Source organism: Galendromus occidentalis, unplaced genomic scaffold, assembly GCF_000255335.2.
Source record: "Galendromus occidentalis unplaced genomic scaffold, Mocc_1.1 scf7180000075683, whole genome shotgun sequence".
In the NCBI taxonomy this organism is placed as follows: domain Eukaryota; kingdom Metazoa; phylum Arthropoda; class Arachnida; order Mesostigmata; family Phytoseiidae; genus Galendromus; species Galendromus occidentalis.
In genome coordinates, this window is record NW_003803673.1 from 145,989 (window position 1) to 162,728 (window position 16,740).

The 16,740-nt window shown below is 52.1% G+C and overlaps 3 protein-coding genes across 3 annotated transcripts; all 3 read left to right on the top strand.

The window, feature by feature from the left end:
* The first annotated feature begins 3,097 nt into the window (after positions 1-3,097).
* Positions 3,098-5,205, top strand: LOC100905557 (sodium-dependent glucose transporter 1). Its single transcript, XM_003737926.1, has 8 exons — positions 3,098-3,271; positions 3,389-3,515; positions 3,638-3,796; positions 3,893-4,053; positions 4,161-4,392; positions 4,503-4,651; positions 4,756-4,938; positions 5,035-5,205. The coding sequence occupies exons 1-8, from the start codon at positions 3,206-3,208 to the stop codon at positions 5,203-5,205; spliced, it is 1,248 nt and encodes a 415-aa protein (XP_003737974.1). The 5' UTR covers positions 3,098-3,205.
* A 771-nt stretch (positions 5,206-5,976) lies between these two features.
* LOC100904687 (uncharacterized) lies at positions 5,977-9,568 on the top strand. The gene is made up of 11 exons (XM_029112489.1): positions 5,977-6,022; positions 6,201-6,314; positions 6,588-6,833; positions 6,930-7,127; positions 7,231-7,365; positions 7,462-7,602; positions 7,759-7,959; positions 8,158-8,299; positions 8,395-8,545; positions 8,645-8,756; positions 8,869-9,568. Exons 2-11 carry the CDS (start codon positions 6,201-6,203, stop codon positions 9,496-9,498), a joined length of 2,070 nt encoding a protein of 689 aa, XP_028968322.1. The 5' UTR covers positions 5,977-6,022; the 3' UTR covers positions 9,499-9,568.
* A 2,354-nt stretch (positions 9,569-11,922) lies between these two features.
* Positions 11,923-12,638, top strand: LOC100904834 (high affinity copper uptake protein 1). Its single transcript, XM_018640934.1, has one exon. It carries the CDS (start codon positions 12,058-12,060, stop codon positions 12,499-12,501), a length of 444 nt encoding a protein of 147 aa, XP_018496450.1. The 5' UTR covers positions 11,923-12,057; the 3' UTR covers positions 12,502-12,638.
* The last annotated feature ends 4,102 nt before the right edge of the window (positions 12,639-16,740 follow it).

A 16,740-nucleotide genomic window follows, 5' to 3' on the forward strand; every position in this document is an offset into this window, starting at 1 on the left:
TGAGAACGGATCTGTGCGCAGAGATCTGACGTATCGTGAGTGTTTTGACACATTCTTACCTAAGAACTCGGAGCACTAGACCTCTAGCCTCAATGAGCACGCTCGTCCCGATTCATCATTCTCTGGAGTAATACAGTATTCGCGCTATCCTCGAAAAAACGCTGATTCCGGAACGGAAGAGCATCGGGACGATTGATGTCGACGTCGGTCGGAAGCGTTAAATGGAAGCCCTAGGCGCCTAAAGATTGGAGCGAGAGAGGGCTCTCAAGGCAGACCTCTACTGAGAAGTGTTTGATGCGGACTGTTATCGGCGAGACAAGCCCCCTCCGCGGAAGATTTGCGACATCCCCGGTGGCAGAGGAGACGAGGCTCTACCCCGGTGGCAGAGGAGACGAGGATCTACAAGGGTGGCAGAGGAGCTCGGTTCGACGGTCGATTCGTGCAGCGACCCCTCGCAGCTCTCGTGGGCTGCTTCTACAGACATCCTAATCGTCGATCGCGGTAGGTGACCGATCGAAACGCCTGGAACTCCGGAGAAAAGGCAATGAATGCCCTCTCCCCCGATTCAGGCTCTTCCGCGACATTCTGCCACCTGGGCTCATCCGGGTAGTTTGCAGATTATGCTCCGGACTCGATTTCGGATGCCGCTCAAAAAAATATCCCGTCGAAAAAACTCCAACTGACTACCAGTTCGACCATGATTCCCGAAGCCGTGACAAGACGTGTCAAGAAATCCTCGAGAGACCTTCGCAGAACGCCTCGATAGCGTAGTATGAGGAAAACCGCGAGGATGCGGCCGCCATTGGAAGAACGGCAGAGCTTCAATTTATCGATACGCTCCATCTTGCATCGGTAAGCGTGAGAACGGAGCGCTCGTTGTCTCTTCATGAAGACGCACTGTCTGGTGCAATACATGGCCTCACCGCCGTGGACGTGTGATTTGATACGAATGCTGCACCCCAAGGACCCGGATGAGGAGCTCGACTCGTATCTGGGTCTCACCTGATGCGTACCGGCAGGTTTTCGTGAGTGTACTCGACGCTGGTCTAGTCTGAGGAGAAACGCGAGTTGGAATCGGGCTAAGGGTCAAGGTCGTCCCTTTGTCCGAATCGGTCGCGTAATTGGCTCCCAAATGGGGAAAATGAATACCAGCTGCGATTCTCCCAGGGAAGGCTGACTCGAGCGTTCTCCACCTTGCGTACCGATGGAAGAGTGTGCGGCTGCGCCTTTAAGTTCCTAGTTCACAACATCGGATACGCTACTCTCTCAGCGCGGAGCCTGCGGCGATCCTGCTCTGTGCCGGCGACAGCTTTGGAAACGAAGCTGTTCACGAGAAGAGCTGAGGGAGTCTGCCTACATTTTACTGTCTGTGCTCGGCAACATGTGCTTCGCATGACAGGTTCTGTCTCCGCTTTCTAGAAACTTTGAACTACTATATGGTCGCGAATATTCATGATCGCGGCTTGGAGGCGTGATGCTGAGCCGCGATCATGAACATCGCGGCTAAGCACTCCGAGCGTTCCTGCTGGCGCTAGAATCTCATTCCCGTCCGAGGCCTTCTCATGTTGGATCACTAGACCAACTCTGATTTACATCGAAATCTGTGGAGAAGAAATAGACGAGCTCCTTCAAAAATTCTCATTTGTGATTGCGCTACGTGACAGGACGTCCCAGGAACATTTAGTCCTCGATTCCTCTGTCGCGGAAAGTTTTCAATCTCACGCTGGGGGATGGGGCCTTGTCGTGGCGGTAGTTTGATAACTGCACGGATAGAGCTGCGGCCGATAATCACGGGGAAGAGCTGAGGATGCACGGCTGCCTCAGAGCTCCCCGGGAGTGCGTACACGAAGAGAGATCTCGGATAGGACGGGAACACCCAGAGGAGAGTCCGAGGAATCGGTTCCCCCTGAACGAGTCGATTGTTTCAGCCAAAACTCATTTTTTGGCGCAGCCCAGCTCTCGTTTCCCGATCAGCGCTCGTCTCATGCTCGTATTGATTCGAAACCTTTTTATCCCTCGCTCACTGAATCCCCTGAGCTCGTTGCGGTCCTTATTTCGGGCTCTCCGAACTCCACCGGTATGTCCAACTGTTCACGGCTGTCCTAGCGGAGCTCTGTGCCTACATTCTCTCCTGATACTTGCCACTTCGTCCCGTACTCCACCAGCAGACGAGGCACGACCGTCAAACCTTGGAGCGCCAGGGCATCAGTGTCCTCGCTCGACGAGCTCGCAGCATCAAAGCGCGCGACGAGCTCATCAGTCTTCGCTAAGGCTGGGAATCATTCACGGCAATTTCCTCGAAAATTCACGGCAATTCCCACCCCCCATTGACTTCCTTGAGGATCGTCTGAAAATACCGCGAAAATTGACGGCTTTCGGCGCGACCGCGCTTCCCAGCCCAAGTCTTCGCCCACCGATGCTCGACGTCGGGCAGAGGAACTGCCAGTAGGGTTAATGATTTTTCCTTTGGTTCTGTCCCCGATCATATGAGGAGACACTTAGAGGATTAGAACTCCTTTCCGAACAAGAAGATATACGGAATTCCATAGCTCCGTCCCGGTTTTACCATTGACCACCCAGTCGTGAAGAGGAGGTCAACTCTCGTCGCATCGATTTAGTCACTTTGAGAAGCAAATATTCAGCGCTGGGAAAAACCGTGAACTCACTGGGCGATACCAAGCATATGCGGACCTCGATGAACCACCATATCCGGGGTTTGTCGAGTCTTCAGGGATCACCTTCTCGAGCAGACACTCGCGGGGAGCTCTCGTTCGCGAAACCGCCGTGACGACCCGGACAGCCGGTCCGGCGCATGGCCCACTGCGGGCACTCACCGAAGAACGGAAGCCCTCTTCGGGCTTGTCATCGACTGATTCGCGAGACTTTCCGGCGAGGATTCGCTTGCTCGTAATGTGAATTTCGCGACGGTTTCATTAGGGCAAAAATTCCAGGGAGCTATCGAGTCCGCTCCGTAGTCCAGGAACGACGAGTAATAAGCTTCCGCGACGAATTAATGAATGCCACCTGCGTTCCTTTCCAGCGTTCTCCTCCATACACACCGATGGAATATTGGTCGGCTGTATCCACAGTTTGTGAGATCGGCGACTTTTCGGCTTAGCGCGAATGGCTCGTGTATATTAAGCCTTGGATCTGACTCCGTGGCCTACGGTGATTTCGCTTCAATCGAGTGACGGACCCGGGTCCGATGCTGTCCACAAGAAGAGCGAGGGTGGTGTACACTCTTCTCTTCGTGCTCGGTAATATGTGCTTGGTATGAGAGTTTTCTGTATTTTCTGAACTACAGCATGTTTCATTGTTCTCGCGGCCAAGCATTCCGAGCCATGCCATCGGGACCATTGTTGATGAGAATATATCGCTCCCTTCCCAGGCCTTCTCGTACGGAATCACGGGACCGACTCTCATCGACTTCGCCGAAATCTATGGAGTCGAGATAGACGAGGTTTCGGAACTCTATGTATCACGATCAGCTGGGAATCTCATCGGCTCTATCCTGGGTTGTTGTCTATCTATGAGACAGAGATCGAAAAAATTCAGACCACGTCACGGGCAAATGACCCGCTGTTCACACGTCCTGATCGGATTCAGTCATTGGATTCTTTCCCCTTCCACCTTTCAGAAAGCTTCGCCGTGAATGATCGAAATTCGAGGCGAGTCCTGGTGGGCGCACTCTTCATCGAGGGAATAACCACAACTTTGTATCCCATCTCGAAATATCTGTGGGCCGCTCATATAACATCCTTCTTCAATGGTCTAGTGCTCGCTCTCTTTGAAGCCGGTGAGTGGAAATCTAAATCTAGCTCAGAGATTCGATGTCTGACGGGAGAAAACTTCCCCCACCCCGAGAGTCTCACGCGTCTCCCGTCGCTTGCAGGGTCCTACGTAGCGATAGCGAATCTCTGGGAGAATCCCAATTTCCCTCTGCAACTTCACATGTTGGGCTACGGCTTCGCAGTTTTCGTCGTTCCTTTCATTTCTGAGCCGTTTCTGAGTAAGAGCAACCCCCTAGATGCTGGCAAACTCCAACAGGCATCGGTGAGTTCCTCCGGGACATTGGCCTGCCAAAGTGGCTGATCAATGGATCAAACCTCCGCTTCGAGGCAGCGTATGCCCCTTAATACTTGATCTTTGTCGGCTCTCAGGTTTCCCGTATTTACATTCCCCATGCCGGAATCGGCGCGTTGTGCGTTATACTAGGCATTGCGCTAGCCATAACTACTGCCTGGGTACCATACCCGCCGAAACCGACGATTGCCGAAAAAACCGACGCCGACACGTCCCCGAAAAAGCGTGATAAGGTTTTCGAAACGACCCTAGTGATCCTGTTGGCTGTGATGTCATTGTTCTGTGTGAGCCTGGAGATGACCTTCACGGGTAAGCACGCGCATACTCTGGAATATCGAGGAATATCTCGTCCTGAGACGAAGCGAAATTCTTCATGGGTACGTGCGAGATCTACGAGTTGACGATCGAATCATTCTCAGGGATGATCTCATCGTTCGTTATCCGATCGGATCTTCATCTCACCAAATCCGATGGGGCGTATCTCGGGGGCGCATTCCGTGCGACGTTCTTCGTGGGGCGAATTATCATCCTGATCTTGCACAACCTCCCGCTCACCCTCGTCATTGTGGTGAGTTTTCCGCGAGCTTATGATTTTCGACGCGTTGACAGCGTGCAGCCTTTTTTCATTTCAGAATAACTCATGTTTTCTTTCCTCAACTCTCCTGCCTGAAGTTCAACCTGGTTTCCGCCTTGGTATCGTCGTTGATTTTCGTGTTCTTCGTCCTGAGTTCGCCCTACGTGGTGTGGGTCGTGAACGCTGGACTCGGACTGGGTCTCTGCGCGATCTTCGGTACCGACATCGCTTGGGTCTGCCAATACGTGACTCTGAAGCATTGGCATATGGCAGCTTCCATGGTCGTACTTTCCTGACATTCTCATGAGCATTCCAGATATTCGTCATCCGAAACACAGAGAATCAAATAATGACATGAGAAATTCTCAATATTCCAGATCGGGGTTTGCATCGCCAACTCTTCGCCTGCTTTCATCGCCGCACCGTGGATCGATTCATACCCGATGATACTGCCGTATGTGACGCTCGCGCTGTCGACGATTCTTTGCATTACTTTCGCTCTAATGCTCTTCGTGGTGAGAGGACGCGAGAAATTAGGCTCGAAATAAAAATCTGCCTCCTCGTAGTCATGACGCAGATCTTCTTCTGACTGAGGAGCGAGCGGAAAACCGATCCGAATCAAGGAGCTTCAGTCCTACAGAGGAATAAGCTTCGCACGATGGGGGTGTCACGTTTTTTCGCCCAGGGACTTTGAGAATAGGGTGCCGGATCGTCGGTGATACATGGGCTTCTGAGTCTCCTCTGAATTCTGAGATCGTTTCGCAGTGCACTCCCCGATGTCGGATATTTTTCACGAGAGACTTCGGAAATTTTCACGAATATAGTTTTTTTGAATGTCGATCTCGAAAATGCCGCCCCAAGAAAGTGCCGCCCGGGGCGGACCGCCCCCTCCGCCCCTCCTTGAGCACGCTACTGTCTGTAAGGCTTGGGCGTAGAGATCTGCGCCAAAGGATACTCTCAGGAGTCGCCACAAGTCCGATTCCCTGATGGAAGCTTCCTTTAGTAAGCTCCATCTCGATACTCTTCCTTTGGTTCGAGAGTTTGTGGGGAAAATTCGATTCCTGCCAACACATGTAGAAAACCCGCTCTTCCTGAAGGATCGCGGATTGCCATCTTCCACTCCGCCGCAAGGATATGCCCGCGCGCGCATATTCAAATGTGCCTAGTCTAGCTGTGTCGGCTGCTGTGGTCGTCGATGAAGAGCCACATCTGCGTTCCGACTTCCGACCCACGTGGTGAGAGAAGGGAGAGGGCATGTCCTGTGTCTCAACAAAGCGCGAAAGTGACCGACATGTTCGATTTCGCTGGCGATCAGCGCGGGAAGTACGTATCCTTCTCAGCAAGGCCCGAGAAGCATTCGCGCAGGTGAGTTTCTCTGGTGTTGGAGGAAAGTACCGGAAGCGAGGAGTTCGGAGCAAGTTTGGGTCTGATTCACATTCTCAAGCAGTCTTCTGCATCCCATAAGCATTGCCGGCGTGGGGGTTTCATAAACGGTAGTGGATTGTTGAATGATTACATGGCGCATCGTGGTCTCAATCCTCAGATGCCGAAGCGGAGGGTTCACGATATTTCCGAATCTGACGCGAGTGATGATGGAATCACCGGTACCGAACAGGAGTCCTCTTCGACGGGCGCTGACCCATCGAGAGGAGTAAAGGTTTGTTCGGGTGGACGTAGGCACTCCTTTCATGAGACAGATTATGAATCTTTCTCCCGAGTCCGAGCCGCTCGAGGTTCGAAAGCTGCGGAAGAAACCGGCAAAACACGCTCCTTTCGCTGTCTTTCACCGCTGTTTGTCGCACTGTTCTGGCAGCGAGCTAAGAGCTTCGCCGGCGGTGAAAGGATTCGGACATGCCGTCGGAGAAATAATGAGATGGTGTTTTGATTACCTGACCTCTATCAGATCAATGATCCTTAAGCTCGAGCGCAGGTGTTCCGGCTGGCCCTTGGATTCCGAAGCCTGAACATCAGATATTCACAAAAATATCGCGCAAAACCCCTCTCTCGACAGAAAGGCCGCACGCATGAGGCTCTCACTGATGGAGCAGACGGGGAGTCGTCACCATCGGAAAGAAGTCCGACGAACGAATCAGATCCTCATGCGGAATCGAGGGCTCTGGCTCTGAGGGGCTCTCCATCGTCAGCAAGTCAAATGTCCATCCTGTGTTTGGATGCGGTGAGCGGTCGAGATGTCTCCATTTAGGTTCTTGATTGAAGGCGCAGGCGATCTGCGGAATGAGAGTCGTGATAAATCAATCAATTTACATTCCAGCACGAGGAGGTCGAACGAACGCCAAGATCGTTCAGCGTCGTGGACGTGCCGAAGCGACCCCCACGGAAAGTGCAGACTTTGATGTTTGCCTACGTGGTGGATCGTTCCCCATCCGAGACGTGCAGTTTCGAAGATTACGGATTCTACACCCTGAAGCGGAGAGTAATCGACACTTTCATGCGGATGAGATTGGATAAGGTCAGCCTTACGGAATACCCCGGGATCACCCTAAGGAGACTCATATTCGCCCGGAATTGAATATCCTTCTCCTCTTCTAAGGCTTGTGTTTTCTCATTCGCAGTTCAAAAAGCACCATGCTCTGGTCCTCACATGCTGTGACGCGAGGACGGATAATCTGAGCAATCGACTCCAAGCGAAGTCGCTCAACGAGCACTGCGTGGAAATTCTCCAAGCTGACGAACTATCCGTGGATCGGGTAAGGGACGAACTGAACGAGTAGAACGCGACGCCGAGATTCCAGAACAACAATTCCAAGATCTCTGAACGCTGAATACGAAATTCCCGTCCCCAGATACGGGAGCTTCCCGAAACCTCCAGTTTCACATCCGAAGAGGAGCAGTTTTCGAACGTCATTGCGGGTTTGATGACTGCAGCCGATATAATAACGCGCAAAGCTGCTGATTGCGGAACATACGAGCGAATCGAAATCACTGTGAGTGAGATTCCGTGAGCATCGACGCTGTCCGCATGCAAACATCCCTCGGGAAAAGGAGGGGACGAACGGGGAGTCTCCCGCTTCGAGTCGAGATCTTTATGCGTGCCACGGAATTCGATTAGCTTGGGCTTCTTGTATCCGTCGACTCCACAGTTGTTCTCCGATCTCAAATTCGACTTAAAAGATCGATCGGTCAACAAGATGTCCCGGGTTCTCTCCCATGTGTTGTCAGAAGCTGATCTCACGATAATCTCTGACGCGTCGGAGAAGGAGTATTTCCAGCGGAATATGGATTTCTTGAAGGATATTTTCAATGAGGTCAAGGTGTTCTCTCACAAGGAAGCAAAAAGACAGGTGAGTCTGATGGCAGGGACAGGATTCCCCGGGGCCTGGATTGGAATCGGGGAGGAGCTGAGAATCAATGAGGACTAGCTCTCCCGATGCTCAGGATCAACGAACGAAGATCCTGGAGTGCGTCTCCATGACTCATAATCGATTGTTGTCGTCAGCTCCAGGAGCAGTCTATATCGTCCGTTTCTCACCTTCTTCCAGAGCGAGCAATGGACGATGGCTGAGCAGATACCAACGAAATTTGCGGCGACTATAAAAATTTTCGAGCAGGAGCTCCCGATAGAAGCATATCTTCTTTGCAACGAGAAGAACAGCTCACTCCTGAAGACGAAACTGGAGAAGGGTTCGCAACGCCTACTAAATCAGCATGAGGATCCGACCTCCTCGAATATGTAGAAGACGAAGACAAGATATAATATCAGATTTTGCTCGTTGCAGCCGATGACAAGACCCAGACCGTCGAAGTTGCGGAGAGCTCCCTTCGCGAGGAGAAGAAACTCGTCAAGCTCACCGACGATGGCCACTACATGAAAGACGACCATAATCGTATAGTGACTGTCGACCCTGAGCGCGCAGCCATGGCTTACCGGTCAGTCTCCTATGATATCTGGCCGTGAACTCAGAGACATGTTTCCTTTCCAATTATGGCCAGAACATATTATGATATCAAGCAAATATTGCCCGGCAGATTTGGAACAACAGCCGTCCCGACAGAGAAAAAACTCGCCGAATATGTACCGTCTGAGCCGAGTCACAAAGGTTACGTGGTTAGGGGCTGGTACCCTGCCAACGAGTTCGCTGTGAGTTTTCCCCGTCGAATACGGGAACGAGTGTGTCAAGGAATGGCATTCTGAAATGAATTTTTCGCTGCTGATGTTACCGCGCTAGATATTGATCCACTCGGATTTGCAGCTATACGTGAGCGGCGGTAAGGCATACCGAGTGTTTCCTGCGGGCGGGAACTGTTCCGTGTTCGATTCGCTGCTGGTCTTATGTGCTCGTAAAGGATACGCTCTGCTTGTCGACTACACGTACCAAGCCCGCTTCGAGCCAAAGCCGGGAGTTCTCATACCTCATCTCAAAAAACGTTGCTTCGTGTACTATGACCTGGTACATGAAGATAATCTCAATTATTTGCCTCGGTACGATCCCCTCGCTTCGGTGAAGCCATCTGCGGATAAGTTGAAGAAGCTGTGCGATATCATCGCCCAGTCTCAAATCGACCGTCTTGAGCTCAAATACGACCCAAAAGATCAACAAATAATTGAGAATTGCTGGCAGCAAGAAATCGGAGAGAGCTCATGGAAGTTCCATGAGAGATTCGGGAGCGTGGCTTTCAAGAGAGATGCTGCTCTGCTCGAGAGGATTGAGGAATTCAAAGAAGGCGCTGGAGGCTTCGTTCGACGGCTGGTTGTTGAGAAGAAAGAAGAATCCGCTCCCAAGGAAAATGAGGATCTAATCCCTTTCCCTGTTGAGTTTGTGGACAAGGCTCAGATAGAGAGAGTACCTCCCGACGATTTCAAGTCACTCTTCAGGAAATGAGAATATCTCGTCATCGATTTGATTCATTCTGGAGTCTGTCAATATGTTTCTAATAAAATCATGAATCTTATCTTATTTATGAAATTTCTAGATCATAAAGTAGTTGCATATTATCGAGGGAAATTCTCCTTTCGTCACTGCTGGAAGTCTCGATCTGAATCCGCCGATTCAGATCGAAGGAGAGGCGCACCGAGTGAATAGACTGGGTCGATCTCGGGAAGCTGTACCTATGCCCCCGCTCTTCTCAGCCGGAAGAAAGAGAGGATATGATGCACTTTCGTGGGAATCTCTGGGTCAACAATCTGATAGGAGAAGCCTCTTTCGGTGGCTCCGCCGGGCTCTTCCGGGAGTGGGACTATGACGACGCCCGGAGGAAAGTCCCTCTGAAGGGACTCCGGAGATTTCCCAAGCCGGATTCTAATAATAGTCCAGGGTAAGCAATCCGTCCAGAGGGAGGGCTTGAATCCTTTCGATGGGCTGAAAGTCTGAAATGCAAGCTTTCCCTAATCCGATGATTCAACCAGAGGAGAATCCAATCCAAGCGAGTTGCCGCGGCTCGTTCCGGGGGATCAAACGATCTCGCCAGGACATGCTGTTTGAGTGACGCTGGCCCTCTCGGCTTCCGAGAGTACCCCCTTAGAGACACAAGACTTCTTGGGGGCTGACCTGCGTTCAGCAAATTCCAGGGGGATCCAGCGATCCCCGCGAATCAGTCAGTCTGCGAATCCTGCCATTTCCATCCGAGAAAAATATCCAGGCCTACCGATGCGCACCTTAAGCCGAGTGGCGACATGCGCCACCAAGCCGCATGTTGGAATGAGGACTGAAGGAAAAACACGTGTGGTGTGGACGTGTGGACCAAAGCTCAAGAAGCATTATTCCGTTCACCTTTATTTCGCGATGACTCCGCTCATCTTAACCGTCGTAGCGGAGACAACGACTAGGCATTCAGGGTCAGGGATCTGCGCAACTTCCAACACCGCAGCAAAACATTGAAGCTTCGGCTTAGTCTTGGGAGAGGTCCACCACCCGCTCGAACCCACATATTCCCGTCAGAAGCATCGATTTCGGTCTAAGATGGGGAAAATCATCCGGATCGTGAGCGCCTTCGCCTACCACATGGACTCCTCGAGAGTCGCTGCAGGGAGCCCACGAATATCTCCCCCGGGAAGCAGTTGGAGAAGCAGGAGTCACTCCGGCTCCTACTTCCAGATATGAGGCTCAGGATAGGATACTCTGCGGAAACTTGGGATCCTGGACGGGGCATCTCACGTCCCGGCATTATCTACCAGTAGTAATCCAGGAGTAATCCGTGCTCCGCAAGCTTTTCATCGCAAGGAAGATTCCCGCGAATGAAGCGATGGGGCTCGACCCCATTATACTCCGACTCCAGTACATCGGGATGCCTTTCCGGAAACTCGAGCTCCGAGGAGATGCGGTTCGGATCCTTCGACAGGAATCAATCTTGGGTCTGAATTTCGATCGACCTATTCAAGGGAATCGTCTCGGCTCCCACAGGAATTGGACGTAAGGTGGCGTTGGTTCGTTATTCTCTGATTCTGATTCCGGCTGACTGATAGCCTATCATGCCCCTGATCTTCGACACGATCATGTGCGTTGTCTTATGATACTTATACTTATTATTACATCAGATTCGAGTGTTGAGGGCTCGACCGAGGGTAGATACCCTAAACTCAGCATAGCGGAATCCGTCGCTCGTCTTCCATATGAGAAGGGGTCCTCCAAATATGACCGTTTCCATTCGTCGAGTTCTCGAAGTCTACGAGTCAGAACTTTTGCGCCTAGAGAGACCGACGAAGGAAATAAGGCTCGAACAAGCGAGAGAGTAGTGGCGAAATCGTGATCGTGCAGAAGAAGTCTCGCTCAATTCGAGAACGAAAAGTTTGGCTCCGGAGGCATTCGAAGGGGCGGAGTAAGATTTTTCCGGAAAAGATCGCGCATAGATGAATGGAGAGATCGTTGTGTTTCCCTCGTCTGGAGTTCTACACTGAGCTACGGATGGCCAGACTGCGAACGAGGGGATCATGCGCGTAGCTGAGGAGAAACGAGAGAAGTCCATCTTTGTGTACTTCTCAGATCTTATCCGCATCGAAGCTTATCTGATCGAAGGACTATGAGGGCTCGAACGAGTGAGTGATAATCAGTGCGTAAGCGTAGGTCGACCGGGGCGCGATCGGCATGCGGAAATTCCCGCAAACGAAGGGAAGCGCGGGGACGCTCCACGGCGCAATGAATCTGCACCAATCGATTCTGCACCGTAGCGCCCCTGCTAGGGTCGGTATGACATGATCTCTCCGTTCAATCACCGACGGCGATATCAATGCTTCATTCATCTCAAACGGTACGGCGATAAGAATGAGCCGAGCTTAAAAGATTCAGCGGGGCCAGAGAGAAGTTGTCGTAGTGAAATGGCTTTGAGACAGTCGCCGCGCCGGTGCACGGTTCCGTTCGCTCACAGTGAATTCCGCCGGTCGAATCGCTGTTTTCGTTGCTCTCGGAAGACCTGGTGGAACGAGCACGTTCGGTGTGCTCTGGGACATGGAACACGATCATGGCGTGGGTCATGGAGGTATGGGCGGCATGGCGATGTCGTTTAATTTCAACGTTGATCCCGTTCTGCTCTTCAATTTCTGGCATCCGAAAAATGGAATCGCCCTCGCTGGCTCTTGCCTGCTGATCTTCGTCTTGACCGTCGCTTTCGAAGCGTTGAAAGCCTACCGGGAAAAACTCTACGTGCAATCGAGACGGGATTCGAGTGATTTAGGCTCTTCGAACCCCAGGTCGATGCTAGAGCCCAATCACTTGAAACAATGCGCCCTCTACACCCTTCAAATAACGATCGGTTACCTGCTGATGCTCCTGTTCATGACTTACAACGGTTTTGTCGCGATCACCATCATAATTGGAGCCGGATTCGGATTCCTGGTCTCTGGATGGAAAAAGTACCTCATGCTCGAAATGGTTTCGGACCACTGTGGATAGAGGAATATCGACGAGGCGGCTGCTCGGTGCAAACTCCTTTATCTCGGACCCTCATAACTCATGTGAGAAATGCCTCGCTCTGAGACTCGCTAAAGCTGTGAATAAAAACTCGATGGGTCATGTGGCTTGGAACACATCGCGATATCATTCTTTCTCCTGAATCCAGAAAATTTTCGCGGTTTGTTGGATAAACTTCCTCATTCCTCTCCCTGATCGATGTCTCCATATCTGAATGGAGACCCAGGGAGTCGGAAACGAGATAGGTACTTTCCTGAGGTGCAATAGTCGCCGATTATCCAGAATTACGCTCCGTGTTATCCCGATTGGGGACTAGGGATAGGATTATGGTTGGATATGGGGATAGTCCGCAGTGCTCCCTGATCCCTGACGTATTCTTCGGTCACGGGATGAGTCCCAAGTCGAATAGATCCGAGCCGAGTCGAGACTGGAAGTACAGTTTTTTCGTGCCTTGTGCGTTGAGCTACTTGAGAGATAAGCGCTGTGAGCCTTATCACACCCTGACGCCAGTGGTCTGGATCGAATTTAGGCCCCGATGACCACAACAGGAGCAAGCGACATCCAGGCCGCGATCCCACGAGAGAACGTTGCTGCCGGCCCGGGCGGAGATGCGCCAACCAGTCGAGACGCTCGATGACGACGCTGACGCCGCTGCCATCGGCCCTGCTGCCCTGTCTCTGATAGCATGACTCGGATCTCCAGACCTAGCGGGATAGCTCGTCGACGCAAACCGACCAAAGTGGCCGAGCTTGAAAGGCGAAGCGGAAAGTCGACCCCTGACAGGGGCTCTGGTCGCGTACTTCACAAGAGACCGGAGGTGCGCAGCGGCGGACATGCGCTTCCCGCCTGCGTTTTGGCTTGCTCCGTTCGCGTTCTTCATATCACGTGCCATGAAGACAATCCTGTCTCGACTAGCGCGACTTCCGATCGTCGAGATTCGCCGAATGAGCACGCAACACGAAGAATTCTGCTCGGTGCCGCTTTCAAAAGCCTCATTCTGAGGAGCTCAAGGCCTTCTGAATAACACCGCAGAGCACAAAAATATCATCGGGCCCCTTCGGCTCCAGTGTGTTGCGATGCTCGCCCAGCATTCCGTTCGGTATGAACGGATGTCGGGAGTCGGGAACACGCCTCAGAGGTCTCCCTTCTCTCACCACGTGGGTCGGAACGCAGATGTGGCGAGAGGAGTTGTCGGAAGAAGAGAGAGCTCTTCATCGACGACCACGGCAGCCGACACAGCTAGACTAGGCACATTTGAATATGCGCGCGCGGGCATATCCTTGCGGCGGAGTGGAAGTTGGCAATCCGCGATCCCACATGAAGAGCGGGTTTTCTACATGTCTTGGCAGGAATCGGATTTTTCCAGAAAATTTTCCCCACAAACTCTCGAACCAAAGGAAGAGTATCGAGATGGAGCTTACTAAAGGAAGCTTTCATCAGGGAATCGGACTTGTGGCGACTCCTGAGAGTTTCCTTTGGCGCAGATCTCTACGCCCAAGCCTCATAGATGGCGGCATATGCGGAAGCGACCCAAGATTCGTGACGGTCCAGCTCACGGGGAGAGTGACGGATTGGGAAAGTAGTTCACTATCTAGAAGATTCGGAGCACCCTCGCACAGGAGCGATGGTACTCAATCGTACGGAAGCGACATCGGGAAGTGCACCGCGGAACGACCTCGAAATTCAGAGGAGACTTAGAAGCCCATGTATCACCGACGATCCGGCACCCTATTCTCATAGTCCCTGGGCGAAAAAACGTGACACCCCCATCGTGCGAAGCTGTTCCCTCTGTAGGACTGAAGCTCCTTGATTCGGATCGGTTTTCCGCTCGCTCTTCAGTCAGAATAAGATCTGCGTCATGATTACGTGGAGGCAGATATTTATTTCGAGCCTAATCTCTCGCGTCCTCTCACCACGAAGAGCATTCGAGCGAAAGTAATGCAAAGAATCGTCGACAGCGCGAGCGTCACATACGGCAGTATCATCGGGTATGAATCGATCCACGGTGCGGCAATGAAAGCAGGCGAAGAGTTGGCGATGCTAACCCCGATCTGGAATATTGAGAATTTCTCATGTCATTATTTGATTCTCTATGAGAGCTTCCGATCCTGTGGGGCCAAACCTCCTCCACGTTAAATGACTGATAGAAACCCCGAAAACAGAGCTTCATCTTCTCCTTCTACTTACTCTTTCCGTTGCTCCTTGTGCTCTTTCGAGACACAATCAGCTCATGGTCTCAAGGTGCATGCAGGCCGCATGCACCCAAGACTCAACTTTCCTGTTTTGAGCTCTAGTCAAGATGCCTCTAGTCAAGATTCCTCATCCTCTTCTGATCTCACGAGCTCGAATGTCGGAGCTCCGGACGCTACTCCCGAGACATTGGAGTTATTGATCAAGCGTATCAATTCTCATCGTAAGAAATCCCGGCTCATCTCCATAATCCCACGTGGAATCAGAGCAGCAGTTGCCGCCGAACTCACGGAAGTTCTCAAAGCCGTCCACGCATCCAACGATCTTCTCGCTTGGTCCTCGTTGTACAGTTTCGCCGCCGTCGTCCTCACGATTCCGATTAGAGAAAATTCGGAACAGGACCCTCACTCCCTTATTCGCTGTAATCTCAACCGCTTCCGTCGAGAAAGAATCCTCTCATCTGATCTCCATGCCTCCTCGACGCCATCCAGGGCGACGCTTCATGGTTCAACTTCCCGTTTGGTCCAACACGAACTAGCTCAAGGGGACGTATCCGCAGCTGCCCGCACTCTGCTCTCCACAGACGTGACGGCGCCTCCGGGCCTTGAAACCAAACGTATACTAGAGTGCAAACATCCAGATATGCCATCTCATTCGTCCTATCCTCGTCCGCCTCGTCCAGTGTCTTTCGTAGACGAATCCGGTGTCTCTGAACTAGAAATCCGGACGGCTGTCAAAAGTTTCCCGAACAGTTCCGCTGGAGGCCCGGACGGAATTCGACCTCGCCACCTTAAAGATCTAATCGGGAAAGACACCAGCTCTTGCCCTCTTGTCGCTGCACTAGCGAAGTTTTGTACCATGGTGATCAATGGTAGGCTCCCAGACTTTGCTCTTGAGACTTTTTATGGAGCAAACCTATTGGCCTTGCGTAAGAAGGACGGGGGTATCAGACCAATAGCTATTGGGAACACTTTGAGGCGTCTCGCGAGCAAGATTGTCATCCGTAAGAATAGGGATTCTATCCGGGATCTCATCACGCCGGCTCAGCTGGGTTTCGGTGTCGACGGCGGAGGCGAGGCGATCGTACACGCGGCTTCCAGCTATATCGAAGTTAACGGTAATTCTCAGAAGATCATCGTTAAACTCGATTTTAAGAATGCGTTCAATTCGCTTCGGAGAGATCTGATCCTGAACGCGGTACAGGCCAACTTTCCTGCTATCTATCCCATGATCTACCAGGCTTACAGACTGCCTTCGAAGTTGTTCTGGGAGGATGAAGTTCTCATATCGAGAAATGGAGTACAACAGGGAGACCCATGCGGCCCTGCCCTATTTTGCATTGCCCTCCACCAGCTCACGTCGTCCCTACAATCGGAGCTTAGGCCTTGGTACCTAGACGACGGTACACTTGGCGGCGATGCAGACTCGGTCTTCACGGACATTCAGAAGGTCAGGGAATTCGCGGCTGTCTCCGGTCTCGACCTTAACGACAGCAAGTGCGAGCTCATTGTGCTTTCGGATCTCCCAGCGGTACAGTCAGATCTCCTCCGGGCCTTGCACCTTACACTTCCGAATGCCAAACTTTTGAGAGAAAACGAGTGGGAACTCTTAGGCGCTCCCCTTAATGGCCCTTCGATGGATATAACCCTGTCGAGGAAAATGGCGCTCGTTGACTTGTGGTGCTCGAGACTTCCGACCTTGGATGCTCATCCTGCCCTATTCCTCATTCGCTGCAGCCTTTCTGCCCCACGACTCCTCTATCTGCTACGAAGCGCAGATGCCGACCCCTTCGATGATCTCCTCAGGCAACTAGACGAAAAGTTGAGACTTTGTCTCTGCAGGGTGCTCAACCTGGATCTTTCCGGTGACTCTTGGAAACAGGCTTGTCTCCCGATCACCGCTGGTGGTCTGGGAATAAGGTCGCTCAGCGACTTGAGGATCAGCGCTCACCTCGCTTCTTTAAGCCAATTCAGGTCCCTCGCCGTAACATTGGTGCCGAACAACGTGGCTGCTCACCTCGAAACTCGGATA